The 25,179-nt window shown below is 43.7% G+C and overlaps 1 protein-coding gene and 1 long non-coding RNA gene across 4 annotated transcripts in view; one reads left to right on the top strand and one right to left on the bottom strand.

Annotated features, from left to right (window-relative positions):
- Positions 1-25,179, bottom strand: part of TSHZ2 (teashirt zinc finger homeobox 2) — a 513,539-nt gene that overhangs the window by 208,079 nt on the left and 280,281 nt on the right. For 2 of the 3 annotated variants that reach the window (XM_032255938.1, XM_032255940.1), the window contains exon 2: positions 15,835-18,907. In XM_032255938.1, coding sequence (XP_032111829.1) covers positions 15,843-18,907 — 3,065 coding nt within the window. In that variant the 3' untranslated portion in view covers positions 15,835-15,842. The remainder of the gene's footprint in view (positions 1-15,834; positions 18,908-25,179) is intronic. The other variant, XM_032255939.1, reaches the window with a different exon arrangement.
- LOC116535120 lies at positions 2,385-24,541 on the top strand. The gene is made up of 3 exons (XR_004262051.1): positions 2,385-2,465; positions 13,714-13,721; positions 24,530-24,541. It is a non-coding gene; the product is annotated as an uncharacterized LOC116535120 (long non-coding RNA).

A 25,179-nucleotide genomic window follows, 5' to 3' on the forward strand; every position in this document is an offset into this window, starting at 1 on the left:
TTCCTTCCTTCCTTCCTTCCTTCCTTCCTTCCTTCCTTCCTTCCTTCTTTCTTTTCTTTTCTTCTTTTCTTTTCTTTTTTTCTTTTCTTTCAGTCTAGGTTCCATGGAATACAATGGGGAGCCAATCAGATGCAGCCTCTGCCCTCCTGTCGCTTCAACGTGGAGGTTGACCTTGTATCTGGTGTCAAATGGAGGCTCAGTTAAAAGTCCACTTCTCCACTCAATGCCTAGCCCTGCAAAGTCAATTTCATGGAAACGATGCTCCAGTACTTCATAAAGCAAACCTCGATTGAACATCTGTCCCTACGATCATGAAAAGACAAAGTGTGTGCACCCAAGTAGAAGCCACTGTATGCACATCCACCAGCCACCTCTCTGTTCAGCCTCCTCTCTCTCCCCAAAACCTCCACCTGCTCCCCAAAACCGGGCCCCAATCATGCTGAGCCAAATGCATTTTTTGGAATGAACCATACCCTCTCTCTCACTCACAAGGCTTTACTCCTGCCATTCCTTCGTTCCACAACACTTTTCCCTCTTATCCACCTGGCTAGCTCCTTTTCATCATTCCAGACTCAGCCTAGATCTCTTCCTGTTTGGTTAGACTCCTCTGACCCCTCTTTTCCCCACTGGCTCCATACTTCTGGTGTGCTAGCAGTGACTAAAAGCTAAGCCTTGTGGTTTCATTGTCTTCCTTCTGTGATGGGTGGCAAATAGTCTGAGGGAAGGGCTGTTAGACCTGCTCACCCAACCTTGATTGGGTGAGCAGGTCTAACGGCCCTAGGGTTGCTATATCTTAGCTATTATGGGAGTAGCTCTTGTTAATTGAGGACTTCTACATGCCTGATACAGGGTGCTTAGTGGGTTGTATTTAATTTTATCTTTTTTTTTTTTTTTTTTTAAGGCCGGAGAGCGCCCGCGGGTCTTGAACCACGCAGAGTGGTTGTTCTCCACCAAGGAAAGCATTGTTGAAGTAACCACTGAGCTAAAGCTGGCCCTTAATTTTATCTTTATAACAATATGTGAGCTCAGCCTTTCTGCTGCTCCTTGATAGGAGAGACAGCTGAGGTTCAAAGAAGTGGCATCCTCTGACCCAGGTCCCTCAGCCAGGAAGCCAGGAAGTGGAGAACCCAGCCCCGGGGCCAGACTCCAGCAGTTCCAGGACCCCTGTTCTTTCCCACTGAGCTTAGCTGCCGCGTGTTTCCTACTCAGGATTTCTAGGCATCAGGAACTCCCTGTCTCTGGAGACTGCATGTCAGGCCTTCCCTCCACTTACAAAGGCCTCACATTTTTCATCCTCTTACATTTCTGGGATGATGAGGTCCTGATTGGCTCTCTGACTTCTAAGCCGGAGCAGAGACTATCCAATGGGGACTCATCTCCATGGTTACTGCACAGGGAGAGTCTAAAGAAAGGCAGCAGGGGGAAAAGTGGAGGCTCCTGCAAGTACAGGGGGAGGAGGGAGTCATCAACAATTAAACATGACAAAATCCTCTGCTGAACAAAAATAGAATTATTTGACTGTGAAATCAAGTAATGTAGCATTGAAAATAACATAACCTGAAACATCATTTTTTTTCTCCATCGATAAAAAAAAATACCAGATAAAACCATGCACATTTGAAGTGCCGATTTGCTGGAGGCCCCGAGTGATAGAAAGTTGCCTTGGTTAAAGATTTGAATTTTGGGGGTATTTAAACTTTTTATTTTTGGCCACTCCTCTTTTCTCTCTTTCAAATAAGTAGTGTGTCTGTATCTCACGCTTCGGTGTGCTACCCACAGAATTTAACTAAGGGATGCCAGAATGGTGCTGACATATTGGCCAAAAATTCTGGCTTCAGGCAAATCCTCCATTTGTCTACACTGAACTTCCAGCTCCGCTTCTTACTAGCTGTGTCGTCTTCCTGGTTGCTTCATGTCTCTGGGGGCTGGTTTCTTCGCCTGTAAGCTGGGTGCAATCACAGTTCCTTCTTTATAGAATTTAGGAGAAAGTTTAATTGAGATAGTATACATAAGGCACTAACACCTTACAACTCAGAGCTTGCCCTATTGGGAGGCAGGGGTTGGGCTCTGGTACTCCACATCCATCAGTCACTGACTCAAGGCTGTCCAGAGGCACACACTTGCAGGCACCAAGGGCGCTCTGCGTGTGCAAGCTGAGCAGCTCCAGGAGCCGGGGGATGTCTCTAGAAGAGAGTTGCAGGTGCGTATATTAGAAGAGAAAACAAGCAGATGCCGAGCGTGGGCACAAGAATATAGTATCAGAAAACCAAAGGCATCTCCACTGTGCCCTCTACAGGTGCACTTCACTGTGGCCATGTTCTTAGATAGCTCTCAGTTTTATGGAAAAATGCCTCAGTTTCCCCAAAGGTAAATTAGTGAATGAAGGCAGGGTCTCCATCTACCTCTCAGAGATGATATTAGAATATATTAAATTCTTTTATTAAAGAAAAGAATCCAAAGAAGAGGTTCCTTTCATTTCGTTGCTACTGATAATATAATTAATCTATATGGTGATTCAAACAGTGCTCAACAAATGTTAGTTATCTGTCAATATTGATGACAAGGATATTTTTGATAATGGATACTGTGCCAGGCACTATTCTAAGTTTGTGTGTTAAAACATTTAATCATCATCATCATATCCTTATCATCATATTCTCCTCCTCCTCCTCCCACTCCTCTTCCCCCCCTCCTCCTCCCACTCCTCTTCCCCCTCCTCCTCCTCCTCCCACTCCTCTTCCCCCTCCTCCTCCTCCCACTCCTCTTCCTCCCCTCCTCCTCCTCCCACCCCTCTTCCCCCTCCTCCTTCTCCTCCTCATCATCTTCACTGAAAACTCCAGTGCAGTTCTTCCCAAGCATGGCTTAGCCACCAGCAAATCTGTGTTGCAGCAGGTGGGGTTTTGCAAAGCGGCCAGTGGCAGGAAGAGAATGGGAAAGTTGGAGGGAAGGAAATGCAGGCTAATGGTACATTCCATTTTTTCTCAGGGGCGTATCTTTTATTTCTCCCATCCCTGCCAGAGCTGTTTTAGCTAAATCTATACTTACAATCGCTCTTTATTCCTTCAAATAAAGTGGCACCATCCAATCCACCTCTTAATTTAAATCTTAAGTAATTAAAAGGGCTTTTTTTCTTTAAAGTAGGTGATCAAGGGTTCGGGGTCGAGGGGAAGAGAATCAAGAGGAAAGTAGTCCCTCAGGCACTTGTTCTGTGTGCCAGAACCATGCAGACACCTCCCACCCCTGTACACCATCCAACTTAATCCTCAACACAGACCAAGGGAGGAGACAGGGGACTGCAAGGCCATCCCTGCCATCCAGTCTGTGCCAACCTCTTTTATCGATCTGAATATATATTGTTTTTGAGTCCTCACAGCATCGCTGGGAGATGAATGTTATTAGCTGTAATTTTAGGGATGAGAAAGCTGAAGCTCTGGGAAAATAACTGACTTGCCCTGGCTCCAACAGTAAGTGGCCCTGCTGGGATGTGAACCCAGGTGTGTCCGAACCCAAAGCCTGCCCTGACCTCTGACAGTCGTGATGAAAATAACAGCTCAGATTTGCTGAGCATCTACTATAATTTAAGCGGTCTCTGTGGACAAGTGAGGTTAAAACCCTCACCATGTCTCATGAAGAAGGGACTGTTGCTCGTTCCAGCTGACAGGTGAGCAACCTGGGGTTTAGTGAAATTAAACAGCCATCCAAGATAGATGTTTGAAATAACCACTATTTGTTGTTCATTCACTGTTGTATTTACACTGAAGATGCAGCCTTTGAGCTACCTCAAGACTCATCACAGGGAAAGAAGAGGCAAGGCAAAGACTGAAGCCCAGGAAGACAGGTTTCATCCCGCGCATGCTTAGCCATGAAGTGGTACTCAAATCCTGTTTCTAAGTCATGCTCTTGCCTGGATAGGCAGTCTTTCCTCCTCCTGCTTGAGTTCTTGCCTCGTATTGCCATGCCTTGGCCCATGTCTTGTAGATCATCCCCTGAGTCCTGAAGTTCAGAAACATCTGAATTTCTCAATTATAAAGATCCACCCCCCATTTCTTAATTGATTCCCGTCTTTGTGATGTAACACAAAATGAATTGTAAGCAATTCAATTCAATTTGGGTCTGTATCTTGCACAAACTTCCTTCATATTCTGCGTGAAACATGTATATTGGAGGCTCCAACATTAGAATGGAAAGGTGTTTTTGACCAGAGGACTTCCAAATGCCCACCCCCTGTCTTTCTTTTATATAATTCTTCAGTTCAGATCTTAAAACTCTCTCAAAAAGGCCTCCGAATACTCCATCCCCAAGTGGCTAAGCCAACTCCCTTGAATGCTGAGTCTTCATGGACTTTGCTTTCCTGCACTAGAAGCAGTCCAGGGAGAGTTAAGATTCGGCCTCTGGCCGGTGAGTTTGAATCCCACTTTCAACCTTCACCAGCTAAATGACCTTGGACAATCACTTGGGCTCTTAAAGATCCAGTTTTCTCAGCAGCACAGGGGGAATAGTAATAAAAATGCCTATTTCAAAAAGTTGTTGCAAGAATTAAGAAAGATACTATGTGCAAAGTGCTTAGCCTGAGCTTAGCACATGTGAGGCATTCAATAAAGATCAGTGTTGATGAGTATGTCAGCACTCATTTATTCCTTACTTAGTTTTATTTACTAAGTGTTTGTGAGTATCTGACCTTGACTATAGCAAGCATCTAACAACTACTGGGCATCTTTAAACAGCCCTTGGTGTGACTACGAGAGTCACGTGGTAGAAGGGCATGTGTAGGGTCTAAGCTGGACTCCCATTCTCTCTCTGCCACGGACTGTGACACTGGGACTTTTCATTATTTCTAAGCCTCAGTTTCCTTTTATGTAAAATAAATGACTATCACCCATCCTGTGACATTACTGAAAGAAGTGAATAGTGCCTTTAAGGATCTGAGCACAGGCTGAAATATTAAGAGAAACTGCATCAATGGAGCCTCATTTCACACCAGCCGTCCTCTCCCTCTCCCTTCCAGCTCACTAGCTTTCTTTAAAACACCTGTACTTGACCCTCTTCTCACTGGCCTCAGAGCCTCGACACGGGCTCTTCTCTCTGCCTGGAATACCTTTTCTGTTTCAGCTCACTAGCACTGAGGCCCTTCCCATCTTCCCTCAAGGCCTACCTTGATCTTTGGTGCCAAGTCAAAGCCCCTGCTAGAGACTTTGTGTCCCATGCAGCCTCATCAGTGGCACTCCTACCAGTTCTATCAACATTCACCCATCTAGTTATTTAATCATCACTGAGGCTGGGCATGGTGGCTCCTGTCTATAATCCCAGCACTTTGGGAGGCGGAGGCAGGTGGATCACCTGAGGTCAGGAGTTCAAGACCAGCCTGGCCAACACGGTGAAACCCTGTCTCTGCTAAAAATACAAAACTTAGCCAAGTATGGTGGTGAGTGGGCACCCATAATCCCAGCTACTCAGGAGGCTGAGGCAGGAGAATCACCTGAACCCAGGAGGCGGAGGTTGCAGTGGGCTGAGATGGCGCCACTGCACTTCAACCTGGGTGACAGAGTGAGACTCTGTCTCAAAAAAAAAAAAAAAAGTCATCGATTGGCCTCCCTTGCTAGATTAGGAACTCCATGAGGCTAGGAAGTGTTACTGTTTGTGATTCCAGTCTATCCCAGAGCCTTGCAGAGGGCTTGAGGAAAAGTTCATGCACACAAAGTTTTTGGATTTATGAATGATACAATTAACTAGTATTATAGCCGTATCATTTTCACTAGTAGTGATGATGGGGCAAGGGGAATTATTTTTGGTCGGGCAGCCCCCTGTCACCAAGCAGCCTGAAAGTGCCCCAGCCCAGAAGCTAAGAGAATTATTTTTGGTATTTCAGAAAATCCAAGATAAATGGTTTCTTATTTGAGGTGAGAGTGCATAGGCTGTATTGAGAGAACAAACTCTGTTGCCTTGAACTAGAAAGTGATCCAGTACGTGGACTTGGGCGTACAGTTATTTATGTCTAATTAGTGAAAACGAGAAAACAATTTCTGGGTGTGGGGCAGAGTGCACACATTAAACTTCTTGTTTCCAGAAGATTTCCTTTTCTGTTTTCTTTCACGCTGTGTCCCTCCTTCATCTCTCTTCTGACTTCCTTGTGCTCATCTTGGTACTCAGGCAGGAGGCAATCCTGGGCTCCCTGTGTCCTCCTCCACCCTAACCCCCATCCTGGGTTAGGTGTTCCTCCTTGGCATTCCCACAAACCCCAGTAAGTCTAACTGCTTCGATCTTATCCCACTGCAGGTAAGATTGGTGTAGCTGTGGCCAAATATCTTCTCTCGAGCCTCAGTCTAAAGTGGAGGGGTCAGACTCTAAGCTTCCCAAGGGCAGGGAGCTTGTATTTTCTGTTATATTCTCAGTGCCTGTAAGAAGTGTCTGATAAATATTGGTAAAAAGAAAGGCAGGGAGGGAAGAAAGGAAGGAGGGAGGGAGGAAGGGAAAACACATTTCTCTCAGATTGCTCTCCTGTGCCTCTCTGTCCTGAGGAAGTCTTTCTGGTTTTCTGCTGATGTGTGGGTCGTTCAGAATAAGAAAGAACAGAATTAATTACTTATGTGTATGTAAAACCTTCCTCTCTTTCAAAAGTGACAGTAAGAAGGGAACAAAAATCACCAGGTGGGCCAGACCTGTGCCTCCCCCACAAGGAGCAGCCACAGAATGTCACCAATTCTCAGGAATAATCAAGCCGTGGGGCTTCCCGGAGGGAGCTGGGGAGGCGGCATTTACTGCCATGGTGCCTATTATACAACAGAAAAAGAAAGACCAGCTCACAGAGGTGGGCTGAGCCCCCATGGAGCCGGTTAAGCTGTGGGGCTGGGGGAGGAAGGGAACAGCAGCTTCCCCTCTACTGTACCCGGCAGCCACCAGACCTCCTTTCTTCCTTCCTAAGGTCCCTGCCATGACTTGCTGCTCCCCTACCCTGTCCCTGGTCACCTCCAATGCCCCTCAAGCCTCTCTCATGCTGGCAGTCTCTCCCTTGTCTCAGCCTTCGTGGCAGTGAAAATCTGAAATTTAGAGTCTTCCAAGTGTTCTAAGTGTGCCCTGTCTTGCTCAATGCATTCGAATGTTCTTACTGGGACTTTTTTTGGATGTGTGAAGTCTGTTAGCTGTGTGGCCTGGGGTAAGTTACTGAACCTCTCTGGGTCTTACTTCTCCCCCACCCCTGAATGCTCTGGCCCTGGTCTTTTTCTCCAGCTTTCATTTTCAATGCCCTCCCCGTGCTGCCTGAGCTGGGCTCCCCTGAAATCCCGATACATCTGCAGATCTACCAGAACTGCTCTCGCCTGCGGTGCTTGGAGAGGAGCAGGTGCTCTTCGTGCTGCTTGGCTGGTCTCAGCATAAATAGCCTCTCTCAGTGAGGTCTTCCCCGAGCTCCCTGTAAACCTGCAGGCCACGGTGCCCTCTGGCCCTCCATGCTACCTTGTTTTCCTTCACTAGGACACTTTTTGTCTGTCCATCTCCCTGACAGGAACGCCAGCTCCTAACCTCAGTGAGTGCTCCCTGTGGAGCACCCTCTACACATATCAGAGAACAATAACTTGAAGGCTAACTTCATTGAACAAATCTTCTTCAGCCACAGTCTTTTGCCTACTGGCACGAGTGCTGAGTAGCTTGCAAGAGCATATATTTAGGCTAAAGTTGGTGAAACTTTAGAAACAGGGGGAATGTGCCCACTTGCTCATTCTGGACATCCATCCTTTGGGCCAGGGGTTTTGGCATGCAAGAACATTTCAGTCTTTGTAGCAACTATAGCTAAGGCATAGTTACACACGTTCAAAAATCATCTCATTAAGAACACATGGACTCAGGGAGAGGAGCATCACACACTGGGGGCAGTTGGGGGGGTAGGGGAGAGACCGCAGGGGGTGGGGAAGGATAATATGGGGAGAAATGCCAGATAAAGTATGCACCTAAAGTAAAAAAAAGACTGTGCATTTTAAAGGCACCATCCTTTGAAATACTGTCTGTTCCATATACACTGAAGTTGAGCGCTGGCAGCCAGTGCTGTGTAAGGAGCCCTGTGCTCTGATTCTGACGGCTCTGGCCTGGAGTCTCAGTCCATTACCTGCTGCTGTGGGTCTTGGGCATCTGAAACACCTTCTCTGAGCCTCAGCTTTCTCATCTCTAAAATGAGTATAATATTTACTTTGCAGTTTTGCTGTGAGACTTAGACAAACACCATAGGTAAAACATGCTGGGTAGCAGCATTGACTGAGTATCATAGGGATTAGAGAACACACACCATTTCACAAACTATGCCAGCCATGAGTATTGTGTCCTAAGGCAATAGACATATCAGTAAAAGTCAAAAGATTTATATGATCTGAAAAGAAACCAGAGTACATCAGGAGAGCAGGGTGACCAACTCATCTTAGTTTGTCTGGGATTTTTCTGTTCTCAGTCTGAAATCCCTGGAACCCTCCTGGCCAAGTCCTGGGTAAGCCCGAATGATTGGTTCCCCTCCAGGGGAGTCCAGGCTGTTCCCCTCCACTGAGTAGCAGCAACTTGATGAAATCGTAAGAAGAAGGAAGTAGAGTTTCCTAAAGAATAGCCCAGTATCCTCTGAGATGGGGGAAATGTGGCATTCATGTAAGAGCCCAAAGCCCTAGTGGGGTTACCTTGGGGGAGACGGGACAAAAGACACCAAGAAACACGGCCAGTGTCTCCCTCTGACCTGCCACCAGATCCAGAAGCTGCAAACTAGTAGTCTAGGAGTTAAATGTAGTCTCTGATATACTTTGTTTGACTTGAAGGGTGTTCAGAACAAAAACAACAAAACAAACTAAAACCCAAACCAAACCAAAACGCATCCATAAAAAAACCCCAACTAAAACACTGGGAGACTCACACAAAGATCTGGGTTTGCTATTTCTTTGGAAATCACTGGAGCTGTGCAAGGCCTCCTTGCTTCCCTGTAACTGCCCCTGCCTGGCATGCTACGGTCCTGCAGGTCACTGCCCGGCCCTGGGAGCTCTTATATTCATGATCCTTAATATTTGGGCACTGGTATCCATTGTTTGCTGCGAATAAACATTCAACAGCGTCTTGATGCTGAATACCAGTTTTAAGGTAAATTTGTGTTTATTTATGGCTATGACGTGTGAATAGGTGGGAGATGATTCCATGGCAAGTCAAACTTGCCCAAAATTCATTAAGAAAAAGCTCTTGGTCACTGGGTCTCAACAATTAGAAGATGTCTAAGTTGGAAAGTATCTATTTCTTGTGTATTTTCATAGATATCAAATCAGCCCCATGGAAACACCTTCTTTGCCTAAATATATTCTGTGCCTCCTGCAACTAAACAAACAAATAAATACACAAAGAAATACATGAACATATTCCGGAAAAAAAAAATAAACCAAACCAAACAACCATTTTCCATATAATCCTGGCTTCTTGGGCTTCTGGAGGCAATTGTTCTCAACAGCCACACAGAGTTCTGTAAAACCCCCAAATGTGACATGCGCCTGTGGCTGCCGGCATCCCTTTTCCCTCCAGGTGAGCCTCGTGTAACATTTACACTGGATTTAATAGGAGAACATGACATGCACTGATTTTCAACAAACTCCTGATCTTCCAGAAGAGAGTCAGGAAAGAAAGCAACTGCACACCAAATCCTCTTCTATTTTGGTACCCTTAACACACTCCCTTATCTCGCTGGCCTACATATCGTTTAACAAACTGCCCTGCGATTCTTGCAGGGCGTGGCATCATGACTGATTTAAAATCCCCGCATTGCTAAAACTGCATTGTTCTTCATCAAGTTGAGTCATTTTTATGTGAAGTGTCAAGCTCCCTAACAAATAACTCCTGCCAGACAAATCAAGTTCCTCGTCTTAGAGCCGAGGCTAAATAGTTTATAGCTTTAATCTGCTCACCGAGGTGTGCAGTCTATGACAGTAATTATAAATGCAAGGAGAAATTATAGCTGAATGCTTTAACTGCATTAGGAGCCGTTTGATGAACAATCATGAGCGCCTGCTCATTTCCAACAATAGAGGGCAAGTTAGTGTCAATGCATTAGAGAGATTTCAGTTCTGCATGGCTTTTTCTCCCATTTACCACGGAATGTCACTTGTCTCCTATAAAGTAGAAAAAAGCATCGTGGAAAGCTTTAAACTTGATAGTTAAAAAAAAAAAAAAGACAAAGAGAAATGCAGGGAAAACTGTTTATCATTATGACTTCTTTTTCTCTGTTTGTTTGGCGGCAGGTTGGGTTTCAAATTAGCTCAGTGAAGGTAACTGCTTGTTTACTTACAAGAGGCCTTTAAAAAAATTCCTCCCCGAGCCATTTTTGAGAGGTCTTTATGGAGAAAGGCTTCTTTACAGGAAGGGCAAGTCCAAAATCCTCACAGGAAGCAGCTCCTGCGATTGTGTGTCCCTTCACTAAATTCTGCTCCTCATCTGCAACCACCTCAGCTAATGACACAATTTAGCTCTTTATTTTCCCCTCCTCACTTTCGCAGAAAGACGTTTTTAATTTAGCTGAAGAATTACACAAATGTATTTTAAAGACATAAATCCATATAAAAAATATGAGCTAATTAAAACATTGCACTCCCTGTCGCTCATGGATTTTCAATTTAGGGTAAGAAAAAAGAATTGCATCTGGTTAAATGAAAAGATGATACTGATGGCAGATTGGAGTAAATGAAAAATAATGTTACTCTATATTAAAGCACCAAATTATACATGTCAGAATTGAGCGTTCAAAAGTCCAAATGAGGGGGGAAGGTGTAATGGAGGCTGAGATGCATACAAGGAGTTGCAAACGTGAAGGAAGATGATGCATTGGTTTCTTGCTGCTTGAGAGATGCCAGAGTCTCATACTTGACCCTGTTTGCCTAGTTTTCATTTTGTTTCCCTAAAATGAATTCCTGAGGGTCAGAATGAGGATTTTCTTTTTTAATCTTACATATATATATATTTTCACTGGAATGTGGGTCATTTCTTGGTTAGACACCATATGGCAAATATATAATTACCTGACTGAACAAGAGCATTAAAAGAAAATGAACCAGTATGTTCTACTTCACCCTGCGGTCAGTCCTGGGGCCCTGAGTTGCAATGTTCGGTTGAAAGCTGAAGCCTCCATGAGGCCCAGGAGAATGCCCTTTTTCCTCTCAACTCCTAGGCCACATTTTATAACTTTTTCTCTGGGTTGTTGGAGGTACGTCTGACCAGAAGTATGGCCTAGAAACCATCAGGCAAGGAGGAGGAAACCAAGAAGCAGAAGAAAGTTGATGAGTATTAGACAGTCCTTGGTTCCAATCCTACCTCCAGGCTTAGTTCCGTGTTTTTGGACAAATCATGAAACTCTTTGAGCTTTGGTTTACCTCTCTGCAGAATGAGGGTACTATGAATAATCATGCCTGGCTTATAAAAAGAGGCCAGTCAACAGTAGTTTCACTGCCACTGTTATCTGAATCAAATAGCAGGTTGAGGTTTTGGCGAGGTTATTAATTAGTTAAAGTTGAGAAGTTGCTGTGAGTTTTCTATGCTTCAGGTGAGGCTACAGAACACAGTAAGAGGCTCCAGCAGCTCTGTCTAGAACTTGCTTTTCTTGTAAGCCTACTATGTATATAGTATGTGAATATTATATACATAATATTATATTATGTGAGAATATTATATTATGTGAGAATATTATATTCTCACAACCTTCCTATGAGAGGGACTTTATGTCCACATCACGTAGATGTAGAAGTGGGGCATGCCTTCATGTAAGTGGGTGAGATGGGGTTTAAACCCAGCATTCTTTCCTGAACACTGCCTCTGAGACCACTCTTCCCTATGCCGGCTTCACCCGGAACCAGGCAGAGTCACCTCCTCTGTGCTCCTTTCAGCATTTCCCCTAGAATTTTTCATCTGTGTGTCTGTGGCTAGCCTCAAAGGCAGACTCTTGTCCTGGTTATGGCTTACTCCCTGGGAATTAGCACAGTGCTTGCTGTGGAACGATGGTTTTCTAGATATGTCATAATGAATGAGTGAGCCTCAGAGATTGTAGGACCTTGGGAAATTCAGGCAGAATCTCTCTGCCTCTGTTTCCTCCTCCCTATCATGAGTGAATCAACCTTTACCTCATGGGGCTGTTTGTGAGAATAAAGTAAAATAATGTTTGCAAAGTGTTTGCTGCAAGGTCTGGCAGATTTTGCTATTATAATTGGTAGAACTGCTGGTTCACTATTACATTTCCATTGTTAAATATAATAGAGTCTGGTGCATAGTAAAAGCACAACGAATATTTGTCGAAGGATGAAAGGAATGCAGCGAGGAAAGAAAAGAGAGGACAAAAGAAAAAAGGAAGGAAGGAAAGAAGAGAAAGAGGAAGGAAGGAAGGAAAGAAGGATGGGAGGAAAGAAAGAGGGAAGAAATGAGGGAAGAGAAGGTGAAAGGAAGGAATATTTATTTAATGGAGGAAGGAATGGTTGATGCCATTAATAGACATTAATTTGTCCAGCCTGTCTGATTCTTCCCAGATTGCCATATAATCTATGCTGTTAGGATTGCTAGATTTAGCTAATAAAAATACAGGATGCCCAGTTAAATCTGAATTCTGATAAACAATGAATACTTTTAAAATATAAGTATGGTCCATGCAATATTTGGGCCAGACTTACACTCAAATCATGTTTGTCATTTATCTGAAATATAAATTTAACTGGACGTCCATTCCGTATTTTATCTGGCAACCTTACATGCTTTTCACCCTGAACATGTGTTTTTATCAAGCCGCCCACAACAAAAGTGGCAGCTCATTGGACTAGAATACTTCCCTGCCAACAATTTCAAGGCTAGGTGTGCTGTTAAACTTGTATACTATATTACACGGTAATGACTATAATTTCAAGCCTTTATGCATTTCAGACTCATTGATTTGCTCTCTGTTTAATTTCTACTAGTCAAGAGCATGTGGCTTTTAAAGATATATACAAACACACGTTGAAATTGTTTTAGATTACTTATGTCCTAAAATAGAGATGCACACTTAATATTTTCTAACGAATTTTTAATGAAAAGTTGCATTTAATATTTGGCAGAGCATTTTGCAGGATTTAAGATATAGTGGATAGAGGAAAGAAAATTCAGATCAACAGTTATGTCTATCAGAAAACAGAGATCTGTTAGAGCTCTCAAATTTTCCACGAAATCTTGATCATACTTTCTAAAACACTATGCCATTTTGCACAATTTGTGCTATCATACATTACAACTAAGGTTAGAGTTCCAGATAACAGTGATGTCATTTCATGACCATTTAAAAACCTTACATGCATCAATACAGGCACTACATAAATATCCTAAAAGAGGATCCTGGGAGTAGAGGCATTTTTTTCTAAGGTGGCCAAGGCATGAAGAATCGACCTTTGTACAGATGGGGCAAACATTCAGGCGGATAGGAGTATTTTTAAGATGAACACCAACACAGCCAGTACCTGCACCTTCTCTTCTGTACACAAAACATACATACAAGACCACAGCTTTGAATGAGTCTCAAGCATTCAAATCTGTTTTTCTGCAGTCCTCTCAGAGCCACAGCCTAATGGTGCTTGTAAGGATGGAGCTTTGGTTTTGTATAATAAAAACACTAAGACAGCACTTTCAAGGTCCAAATTAGATATGCTCATCCTGTACAAATGCAGAGAGGGGCCAAAATAGCTAACTTACCTATGCATTTAACAGATTTTTAAGTACCTTCTGTATATGTTTTTCCAAATTATCGGTTTACCTTTGAATCCCTAGAACAGGTAGTATACATTTCAGATTCTGACTGACGATGGATCAAGCTTTCTTTTCCTTCGCTCTCCCTATTTCCATACCACAGTGTTTTAGCAATTATATTAAATTTTTTTAAAAAAGATTATAAACCTAACAGGTGGAAAAGTGGTCTTTATTATACCACAAATAAATATTACTTATTTGTATTTTTCACCATGGTTTCAACCCACTACTGTTGGATTTCAAATATCTTTCTTCTTTCTAGGTATTCTGTGTATGCCCACTTAAAAAAAAAAAAGAATCAGGAAAACACAATGGCAAGTTATATAAGATTTAAAATGTTATATAACAAATAAATAGGATGTTGTTGAGCCCCAAGCTCAGGTGCGACTTCAATGGATGCATTTCGGCTTTTCTTTCTATACTGTGAGCTGAACAAATAATGCTTGGAGAGAAAGAGAAGACCCTGCCAATAACACATTTAATCATCATGATAAAAACATGCAAACCAAAAAGATGGTCTTCATTTGGGGCCAGATAGCAATTAGAATTATAGGATGACTCCTCTCCAACAGAAGGGTAGATCTCCTCACTCAGGGGAAAGTCCCAGGCCAGATATTTTAACTTTTTATTTCATCTTGGCCATCTTCACACTCAGGTAAGTCTCTGTCTGATCTGAAATGAGCCCAAAGCCATGCCATGTAAATACCCCTCTCTACCTGGAACTCTCCTAGTGTCCTACCTCTCTAGCTTGTTCTGAAAGTCTTCTATTTATAAGCCAATACTCTGACAATAGGAGGTGGTGAGTGATTATATGTTATTAGGTTTTCATATTTTGTTTTGAATTAATTAAGAGCTAATGAATTAGGAGCAAATCTTTAACTTAGCATGACATAAACTGGACTGGTCAGCGCAGAAGGTTTAGTTCAGGTTGAGTTCCCGTCTTGGGATGGCCCAAGGCGGAGGACCACCTGAACACATAGGAGGGCACTTAGCATGTGGAAGCATCATGCTGGAAGGGAGAGAAAAAGAAGCAGAGAAAACACAAAAAGGCAAATGAAAGAGATTTGTTAAGACCCAACCTTGCTTATACTCAACATTTGAAAATCGCTGGTGGGACTAATCTGCTAAGGCATTTGACCTCTGCCCTGTTTCCTAAAAATGACACAAATACTCTGGGCATGGGTGACAATATAAGGCATAAAACGTCTATGATACATGATGCAAATTATCTTGAAGGCGTGGGACTCCATGCACACGAACAATAAGTGTGCAGAAAGCCATTTGTTTCTTTATGAGAAATAAAACCTCAAGGGCATGCATTTCCTCATCTTTGCTAAAGGTAGACTCTAATACTGGTCTATTCACAAGAAAACTAAAAGATGACAGAAGAAAATAAGCTGCTTCTCTTTTCATCTCAATGTTTCGCAAAGAAGCATATTTTTCTACCATCCTGTTAAGGGCGCATGCTCATTCACAGGAAACTTAATGTAGACAATAACCAAGGAGAAGAGAATGGAAGGTGGCAATTGTTAAAAGTAAGCTGCAGAAAAACAGTTATTACAAATAACATTCATAAAGACAACTTTAAGCTATTCATGAGCTGATTAAGAAATCTCAGTATAGTAACTACTTCTAGCAAAGCTCCAGTGTTTCTTCCATTGCTAACCTTTTTATTACTTTATAAGTCATTGGCATTACTATGGAAAGGTGGGGTGGTGAAATGGAATGGTGACAGAAGTTAGTATCTAATAATTAAAATGAAAGATAGCATTGGCTGGACACTGGAGCTTGCTTGGGTAACTCAGGATGATGGATGATGAAAGCCTAGAAAATGCAGTAGTCATCTGTGAACTTCATCTCTCTAAACCCATTTTATTCTAGTTCCCAGCTCTAAACTGGAGGACTTGAGAGAATGATTAGGACTTATTTTTCACATTCTGGTCTTTCATAAAAATAAATCTTACTCCAGCAAGCTACTATCCTGCTTGGCACTGGGAGACGCTAGCTGCCTCTAAGCAGACCCATCTCCCTATAAGAAGCTCCTCACAAGGCTAGTCGCAATGCCTTGGAGCAAACTCATACCTGCAGAGCTATTCTTCATCCACGTCTGTTACAAACTGTGAATGGTGTTCGGGTGACTTGCTGTGCGTTTTGCTTAGGTGGAGTTTTACTGCATGTTTGCTCACAAATGTCCGACAGCACAACTTACACTTGAATTTAGAGTCTGTGTCCTCTTCACCAGCTATTGTTTCCGGAGACCTCTGAGCCGACGATACCCGGGAGATCTCTTGCTCCACCTTGCTTTGCTGGTCCACTGACAAGCGGGTCATGTCCTTCATTTGGAAACCCAGGTGAGATTCTAAGTGACTGATGTAGGTAGAAGGGGTTCTGAACTGGGAGGCACAGTCACTGCAATAAAAGATGGGGTGGCCTTTGTCCATGTTTTTCAGAAATTTTGTCCCGCCCGTTTTCCTAAGCTGGTACTTGACATTGGCCAGCCAGTGACTGATAGTGGTCATTGAAAGTCCCGTAAACTTCGAGATTTGCATACGTTCTTGAGGGCCCAGATCGGACAGCAGGTATTTGCCCTCTGATGTCTGGAAGAGGCTCGAGGCAAACTGAGCTTGTAAAATCAGAAGATGCTGAGGATTCCAGTTGGACTGCCGGCCTTTTCTTTTATGCAAAGTCGAGACTTCACTGGAGACATCCTCAAAGCGCCTGACATCCATTTCCAGCTTCATGGGAGGGACCCTGGAGGATGTGGCGGGCTTTGGGGTGGTGGCTTTGGGGAGGACTTTGACCATGTCTGCGATGTCAGACAGAGCGTGCTTCTGAGGCGGGGATGTACAGGATTGTGCTTGCGAGGACTCGGCTTTCTTGCTTTTGGACTTGGTCAGGTCAATGGGCTGATCGTTGTTCTCAAACAGGTAGCGCCTGGACACACCGGCTGGCCTTGAGGAGGTGGGACTCAAGACAGGCTTGTCCATGACACCGAGATTCGACTTGTGGAACATGGAAATTGTGCTTGAACTTGGGCTGGAGCAGGAAGCTGAGCGTAAGGGCTCTGTGGCTTTGCCCAGGTGATTGTTCAGGACAGACTGCAGGGCGCTGAGTGGGTTGATGCATGGCAGGCCCGGGGCGTGGTTGGCAAGGGCGCACCCGTTGCTCAGAGCAGAAGTGGGCTCCAGCGGCTGGGGTTTCTCCTTCTCGTTGCCCTCTTTCATCAGCTTGTCCTCCTCTTTCAGGGGACCCAGCTCGGTCTTTCTGGCTTCTGGGGGCGTTTCGCTTTTACGGAAAGGATCGCCTTCACTGTGGCTGAAAGATGAGGCCTCTTCATGGGGACTTTCTTTCCCACACTCCTTCACGACTTCATCTTTGTCTTCTGACTCCTTCTTAACTTGAGTATAAGGGGCCAGGTTTGTGGGCACAGAAATGAGTGGCATCACCTTCCACTTTGGTGCAATGGGCCTCAGCTTGTTGGTGAGATTAGGCCGGATCTGCAGTACCTGGGATCCCATAGGCAAAGGTGGCTTAGTGCCCTCGGACAGCTGATAGGCTGCGTGGATGCTGGGGTAGGCACTCCAGCTGGGGGCCCCGTTTTGGGCTTTGTTGATGGCTGTGGTGACAGTATTTTCCAAAGATTTCAAAATGTCCCCTCCACCCTTTGAGCCATCTTCCAAGTCCTCCTCCCTTAGATATTGATATTTGATTGTAGGGTCTAAAGGCTTTTGTAGAGGATCTTCATAGTCCTCACTTTTCACGACTTTCTCATCCTTGCTGGTTTCCTCTGGCCTTTCTTTTTTACTCTCTTTCTTTAACTCAGTGGTAGAGGCTGTACAGTCTGCTGCTGAGTTACTGGATGGCTTGGGAGCCAGAGAATCACTGTTTGGGGCCTCGGACAACGACTGCATTTTCTCCACAGCCAGTGGGTCTAACACCAGCTGCTTCCCTTTCTTGGAGGCAGAGCTGGTGACCTTGAGAAAGTGACCTGTGACCATCATGTGGGTGGTGAGCTGCTGCAAGGTATCATGGGAGCTCCCACACTCCATGCACTTTAAGATCTGGGACTTGCAGGCCTCAAACTGCCAGGTGTAGCTGGCTCCATTCTGGTAGCCATAGCGGTTGTTGGAGGACAACTGCAAGTTGGCGTTCTTCTGGGAAGAAAAAGAATCTGCAAAAGATCCCGTGGTCGAATCGGGGGAACACGGCCGATTGACATCGAAAACGCGCTTCTTCGCCGGGGTGACCATTTTCGAGGAAATGGTTGGGACTGGCTCCTTCAAAGGCACTTTTTGGTAATGTTTTGTTTTAATCATGTGGACACTCAAATCTTGGAGGGAATCGAAGGAGTCGCCACAGAACATACATTTCAGAACCTTCTGAGCATCCTCCTTGTCCATATCCTGGAAAGCCCTCTTCCGGGGCTTTGAATAGCTCGCGGGTCTGAGCTTGTCCTTCTTGCGGTTGTCATCTTGGTAGTGGCCCGTTTCGTTCATGTGCACGGTCAGCTCCACGAGGGTGTCATAGGCGGCGCTGCACTGCCGGCATCGGAACCGGCTGGCCCCGGTGAACACAGTCCCGCACATCTTGCTGCTCTGCCGGTACAGCTGCACCGAGCTGAACAGACTGGGTTTCGAGACGGACCTGGCCGGCAAGTTCTGCTGCAGGCTTTTGGACAGAGCGTCTTGGTGCCAATCAAAATCGCTCTTGTTGCTGCCATTCCGGGTGTCACAGTGCCGCCTCTCGCTATTGGACAGCTTGAAGCCGAGGCCCAGGCCCGACCAATAGGAATCAGACAGGATGTTGGCGTAGACCGCAGTCATTTTGTCCATGCAGTTGTGTGTTTCGTTCGGAAGCCTGACGTGAGTGTTGCTTTTCTTGTCGGAGGCATCTCGGCCGCAGACGCTCTTGATGTCCGACACCTGATCGCTGGCGTCGCTCAGCAGAGACTCGTTCTCGGCATCCTGATTGGACAAATGACTTCCTGGAGAGTTCTGGTAGCTGAAGCAGCCTTTCTGCTCTGGGCCGGTTTCTAGCTCCTCGTCTGTCCCCGTGTCATTGCCACCCTGCAGTTGAGCTACTGAACCACTGTCCTCTTCCTCCTCTTCTTCTTTTATTTCCTCCTCTTCTTTCAGCTGTTCCTCCTGGGCGTAGCCTGCAAGAGAAGAAGAAGAGATGAAACGACAATATCAGGCTCCATATTCCATTCCGGTTTCCCCACACAGACTAAATGCTTCCCATGCCGAACTGAACAGTGATTTAATCTACACTTTTATGCACTGTGAGCAGTGGACACAGGAAAGCCAAATGGTGTCTTTCGTGCCATCTACTGCTTTTTTTTTTTTTTTTTTTTTGCCAGGAGCCATAATTCTTTATAAATGCCTGGGATCCCAAGTTTATAATTTTCTGGTTTAAGGAATATCTTTCTAATATTCCTGTAATGAGATAGTTGGTAAATTCATGTGTATGACTTTTAGGAAATCTGGGTTGAATTTCCTAGCCTATTAAAGTCAGATCTCTACAGGGAAGAATGTTGGCTCACAGGGAGACTAAGATTTGACTCCTGACATCTAGATGGTAAAGTTTACCAAGACACTTGGATATATTGGCATATAACCATATAAATAAATCATTTTTGAGTGCTCAGAAGTAATTTGGATGCACAGCCATTATATTTTTGATAGCCACTGTCTTTTTGCTATAACATTTTTATTTGTAGAGAATCACACAGCAGGATTATGGGATATGCAAATAAAATCTTCTGTTGATAGTTGAAAAATTATGTAAGCTCAGCAAATATAATGATTTAAAAATAATCGCAAATGGTGTTAGAATGGGAGATTTTGCGACTATCTTATTATTCTCCAACAGGTTTATGAAGACCTTTCCAGACAAGGTTGAAAATGCCCTCTCGATCTTGTGCCTGTAATTTCAAATGCACTGTGATTTGTGGGTACCCGTCATGAGATGCCAATTATATATTTGATTTGTAGATGCAAAATGCTATTGGGGATGCATGCTTTCCCTTCTCTGAAAGGATTTAGGACCAGTAATTGCATAGGGAAAATGAAGACATGAGCGAGCTGGTGCAAAGGGAATTAATGGGCAAATATCCATCAATGGAGATGGGGAATGTGACATTATGCCTATGGGCTCATTTTCTTCACCTGGCCTTTTCAGAACCATGCAGATAAAATGCAACCAAAGAAGTCCTAAAGAAAAGGAGATCCAGTTTTACATTTGCAAGGCTTGCACAGTCTTAATGCACTGTTTTCTTTAGGAACTTCTATCTTCCCTCTCTGTGGCAGGTAACGACTTGGCAAAACCTTAGAGCAGCTCTGTTATTTCCAGTCACAAAGGACAAAGCTTGGAAAAGGAGTGGCCATGCACTGGAGGTTCGTCCTGTGAGGCAGGAACAGCGAATTAGAAGAGAAGGGGATTTGCTAGGATAAAGCAGCTACAGCCAGCAAATCCAAAGGCTGCCACTGCTGCTGCTGTTGAATAGAAAGAATATTTATTGAACAATTTCTGTCTCCTAGGAAGTAAGCTAAACCCTGCAAATGCATTCTTTCATTTTGTCTAATAGCCACATGAAGTAGCTACTATTATTTTCATTTTACAGATGGGGAAACTGAGGCTTTATGGTAAGGAAATTCATACAAGGCCACACAGCTAGCATTGCAGAGTCAGGACATACACCCAAGTCTGCCGGATGGGAGAATACCCGAATACAGGAGACACCACTCTCTTTGTATTGTCAGTCTAATGAAGAAGAACCCTTTGAGGAGACCCAAAGGCTAACGGTTAGGCAGTGGAATTTCACTGAAATGTCACTAAATAGATAACCACATCAGAGGGGAAAACTGCGGGAAAACTGGAGACAAGAGCCCATGATTTTAGGGACAGAATGCCATAAAACAAGATGAACTGTATAAATTCAGTCTAGCCAAGAGTTTTATTGTTGTGTTAGTTATTTTACTGTTATTGGTGTGGTGTGTTTTGCTTTTCTAGCAAATCGACAGGTGGATTTTTCATTAAATTGGTGTTACTGGTCCCTAGTCTCAGAAATTGGTTTGAAAAAACAACAACTACTCAATCTAGTCAAAAAACCATGAATAAGCGGTCACAACTTGCAGGAAAACTGTAGTTTAAAATGGCTATATGGCTGAATTAGATTATTCCTGATGGCATCATCCCATTTTCTTTTTCCTGGATTAACTTATATGTTTGCAAAAAATACGTACACCATTCAAGGAGAAAATTTCTGTTATAAAATTAATAAACTAAATAAAAACTGATGAAATAAATTGTTACTGAGCCAAGTAACATCAGAGAATCAGACAAATTTCATCAATAAAATAGGGTCACATTGAGAATGAAGGGGAACACACACTAGGTCAACAGGTATTAGGCAGGATGTTCCAGGCTAACTAAGACACGTGGTGACCACACTTATGGATAACGTAATTACAGCAACAAAGAAGCAAATAAAGAAATCTGCGGGTTTGGTGGGGACAAGGGCTTTCCGTCATCACAATTGGCTAAGGTTATTTCTGGGTTTCATTCATCTCAGTATTTTCAGTGCCTCGCACCTTGCCTGACATTTAGTAAGAAGTTGGGAAGTAATTTATGTTATTTCCTGTGTATGTTGATGAAATATACATACATGCACTCTACTGTGTGCGCCCGTGTGTGTGCATGTGCATGGGTGTGAACACACCCCCACATACATGCAGGCACGCACAATCTGCCCACCCAATATAGTGATCTGCAAACTAGGAGAAAAGAAGTATTCCTTTCCTCACTGACATTTGGAAGCAGAGCTTTCCGGACCAGCTCAACCTCACAATCTATATTGTCCTTCTAAATGGATTCCCCACAAGAAAAGTCAGAGACAGCAAATGCCTCCCCCACAATACAGATAAAATTTTCTGCTTAATTAGGCATTGACATGTTTACTATAACCTTTACAGAAGAGTAACTCGTGCTGGGAGACCCTTTTTGTCTGTCTTCCTCTGCAAAGCAGACTAAATCTCATGCACTGGAAAAGGTAAGGCATTGAAAAGCCTCATACAAAAAATGCCAAACATCTGTCACAGTGAGTGTATTTTAACAATGGCTGAGGAGGCTTTTTTTTTTTTTTTTTTTAAACACATTTCAATACTATACAACTCTTTACTTGGCTTAAGTGATTTTGTTCGCCATTGGCAGTTGGGGCAAGGGAGGAAAGGCAGCCAGAATAGGGGTCATCTGGGTAGATAATGAGTATCAGTCTCTCTATTGATGATTTGTTTAATAAGATTGCATCATGTGTAAGTCTTTGTATGAGTAGATGAGTGGCAAATTTATTCTTATGAATACTTATTTAATGAAGGAAAACTATCATAGTTATGCCAAAGCACAGCATGAAAGAACTGTTCTCTGTAGAACTTCCTTGTTGATTGGGGGTCCAAGATCAAACTTCAATATGGCAAAAATTTCCTTTTCGAACCTAAATTTCCAGTTTCATCCAACCAGCTTGACTCCGGCAACATGAGATGTCCTCATTCCTGGAACAGCTGATTCATGGGCAAACCCGGTCCATTCTTTGACTGAACTACTGACTCAAGAGACCATTTCTCTCCCACTCCATGGCCACTGCTCTAGCCTGGGCCACCATGTTGTCCGCTAGGTTGGACAATGAGCTTCCTGCTTCTGTTTCCCACAGTCTGCTCTTCAGGGAACTGCTAGAAGATTCTTTATAAAAGGGATCAGGTCATGATGCATGATGTGCCTCTGTTTTAACTCCTGCAGTGTCTTTCTGTTGCACTTATAACAAAATTTCAACCCTTAGCATGGTCTACAAGAGCCTGCAGGATGTGTTGTCGGCCAAGCTTCCTGCTCCTCTCTCAGCACCCACAGCCTGCTCTCCATGCCAAAGAAACAATGGTGTACTTGTTCCTCCTTGACCCCTCAAATCCTTCTCCTGACTGGGCTCTCTGTCACTGCAGTTTTCTGACCAGAAAGTTCTTCCTCTGCACCATCACATAGCAGGTTCCATCAAATCTCAGCTCTAATGGGCCCTTCTCAGTGAGGCCTTTCCTGACAGTCTCCCCTGCTCTGTGTAACCCTCCATCATATCACCCTATGGTGTGAAATCCCTGGAGCACTTACCAGACTCTGAAATAAGCCCACTTGTTTATTGATTAACGTCTTCTTCTACTAAAGGTAAGGTTAGAATATCTATCCCCATGCAGTCAGAATGTTCCTCCCCAGTGCTCAGTTTACATCCTGACACAGAGTGATGTCCACAAACTATTTGAATGAATGAATGAATGGATAATACAGTGAAAAGGATTATTCCAGCTGCAAACTGGCTGCATTCCTCAGCAGTGCAGTTGGTACCTCTGGTGGGTAAAGATCTCCCCACCCTCACCCCATGTGGATTGGATGTGAATTACAATCATCCTAATCAACTTCACTCAGTGATAAACCAGAGCATTGGCCAAGCGTGGAGGCTCACACTTGTAATCCCAGCATTTTGGGAAGCTGAGGTGGGTAGATCACCTGAGTTCAGGAGTTTGAGACCAGGCTGGCCAACATGATGAAACCCAGTCTGTACTAAAAAAATATGAAAATTAGCCAGGTGTGGTGGCACATGCCTGTAATTTCAGCTACTCAGAGCCTGAGGCAGGAGAATCGCTTGAACTGGGAGATGGAGGTTGCAGTGAGCCGAGATTGTGCCACTGTACTCCAGCCTGGGTGACAGAGTGAGACTCTGTCTCGAATAAAATAAAATAAAGTAAAATAAAAACAGAGCATCCCCATAAATCATCTTTTCAGAACAACCCAGCTACCAACTTCCTTGCTGCCCAACTTCTTTGAGCTGTGGATTTATACTTGTAAGTATGAAGGCTACAAATAAGCAACAAGACCGCAAAGCATCAGAATTTGTGCTCTTAATGTGAACAGACTTTGATTCAACAAAGACTCACACACGGAAACTTTGAAACTATGGACTAATTTTATCATGGATAAAGTCCATTAGCTGGTCTATGGTAAACAGCGTTATACATGTATTAGCAGATGTACATATTAGAGTAGTCTTCTCCTGAATTCTTCATTTTAAAAAGGAGAAATATTATGGGGAAGTATATATGCTGCATATGTTTTACCCTAATTGTATGTGGGTAAAAATTAGAAATAAATCCTTACATTTTATTTTCTTCCTAGAGAAATTTCTTTTTATATGAAAGGTTAATGGCTGGGTATGGTGGCTCACACCTGTAATCCCAGTACTTTGGGAAACTGAGGGGTGAGGATCACTTGAGCCCAGGAGTTGGAGACCAGCCTGTGCAACATAGCAAGACTGTTTCTACAAAAAATTAAAAAAAAAAATAGCCAGGCATCATGGTGCATGCCTATGGTCCCAGCTACTCAGGTGGCTGAGGTGGGAGGATCACTTGAGCCCAGAAGGTTGAGGCTGCAGTGAGCTGTGATCACACCACTGCACTGCAGTCTGGGTGACAGAGTGAGACCCTGTCCCCCCAAAAAAAAACAACAAAAAGAGGAAAACAATTATTTTAAAAAATATACCACCTCAATTGTTTCCAAACCTCTAGTCAGAATGATTTAAATGAAATTGTGCAAAATAATTCAAGGGTGGTGTGGCGTTAGATAGCAGACTTTTGCTAGGCATACGTTTCTGCAGTCACCTTGAAAACCCACAGTAGTGTTTACAGTAAAAACACTGACAGTTTTAAAAATGGCAGTAGAGGTGGAACCATTATAACATAAGAACAATTTAAAACTCAAGAAGGCTGATTTTTAAACACGAAACCAGAATTCAACCAAGACCTCATTTAAAATCATATCCGATGGTGACGGGATCATTTTCGCCAATCTACCCCTCTACATGACTGTTTAAAATCACAGAAAGATGCCACGGTGTTCAAGGCAGACATAAATGAGGGGATCGCGAGAATTTCTCGGCATGTACCCAGTAGGTACAAAAAATGATGACTCGGAATAAGAGCTCCCTGTCATGAGTTTCTAGCGTCTTGGTGACTGTGGTCTAAAAGTCTGTTAATATGTATATTATTATTGGCACTAATAGGCATGCATGTTGGCAGGCTGAGTAAAGAGATACAGGATTCAGTGTTCAAGGAAGCTGTGCTATTCTCCATGGTAGCCAGGCGGGGAGTGAGGGCCTCTTGGAGGGCCATGTGGAGGGATCTCTTTGCTTTTTGTTTCAGGACAGAGGAATTCTAGAGAGCTGTGGAATCCCTGTACCATTCCTGAGCACAGAATTCATTTACAGAGAATCCAGGTACCACAGGCCAGGGCCTAGCGTGTTTGCTGGCTGGAGAAGTTATCTACGTTCATGCACATTTTTAAACAGAAAAATATTCAAAAAGAAAAATAAAATTTGTGGTGTGTGGATTTTTA

The sequence above is a fragment of the Sapajus apella genome, unplaced genomic scaffold, assembly GCF_009761245.1.
Source record: "Sapajus apella isolate SASKATOON/1434 unplaced genomic scaffold, GSC_monkey_1.0 scaffold92, whole genome shotgun sequence".
NCBI lineage: Eukaryota > Metazoa > Chordata > Mammalia > Primates > Cebidae > Sapajus > Sapajus apella.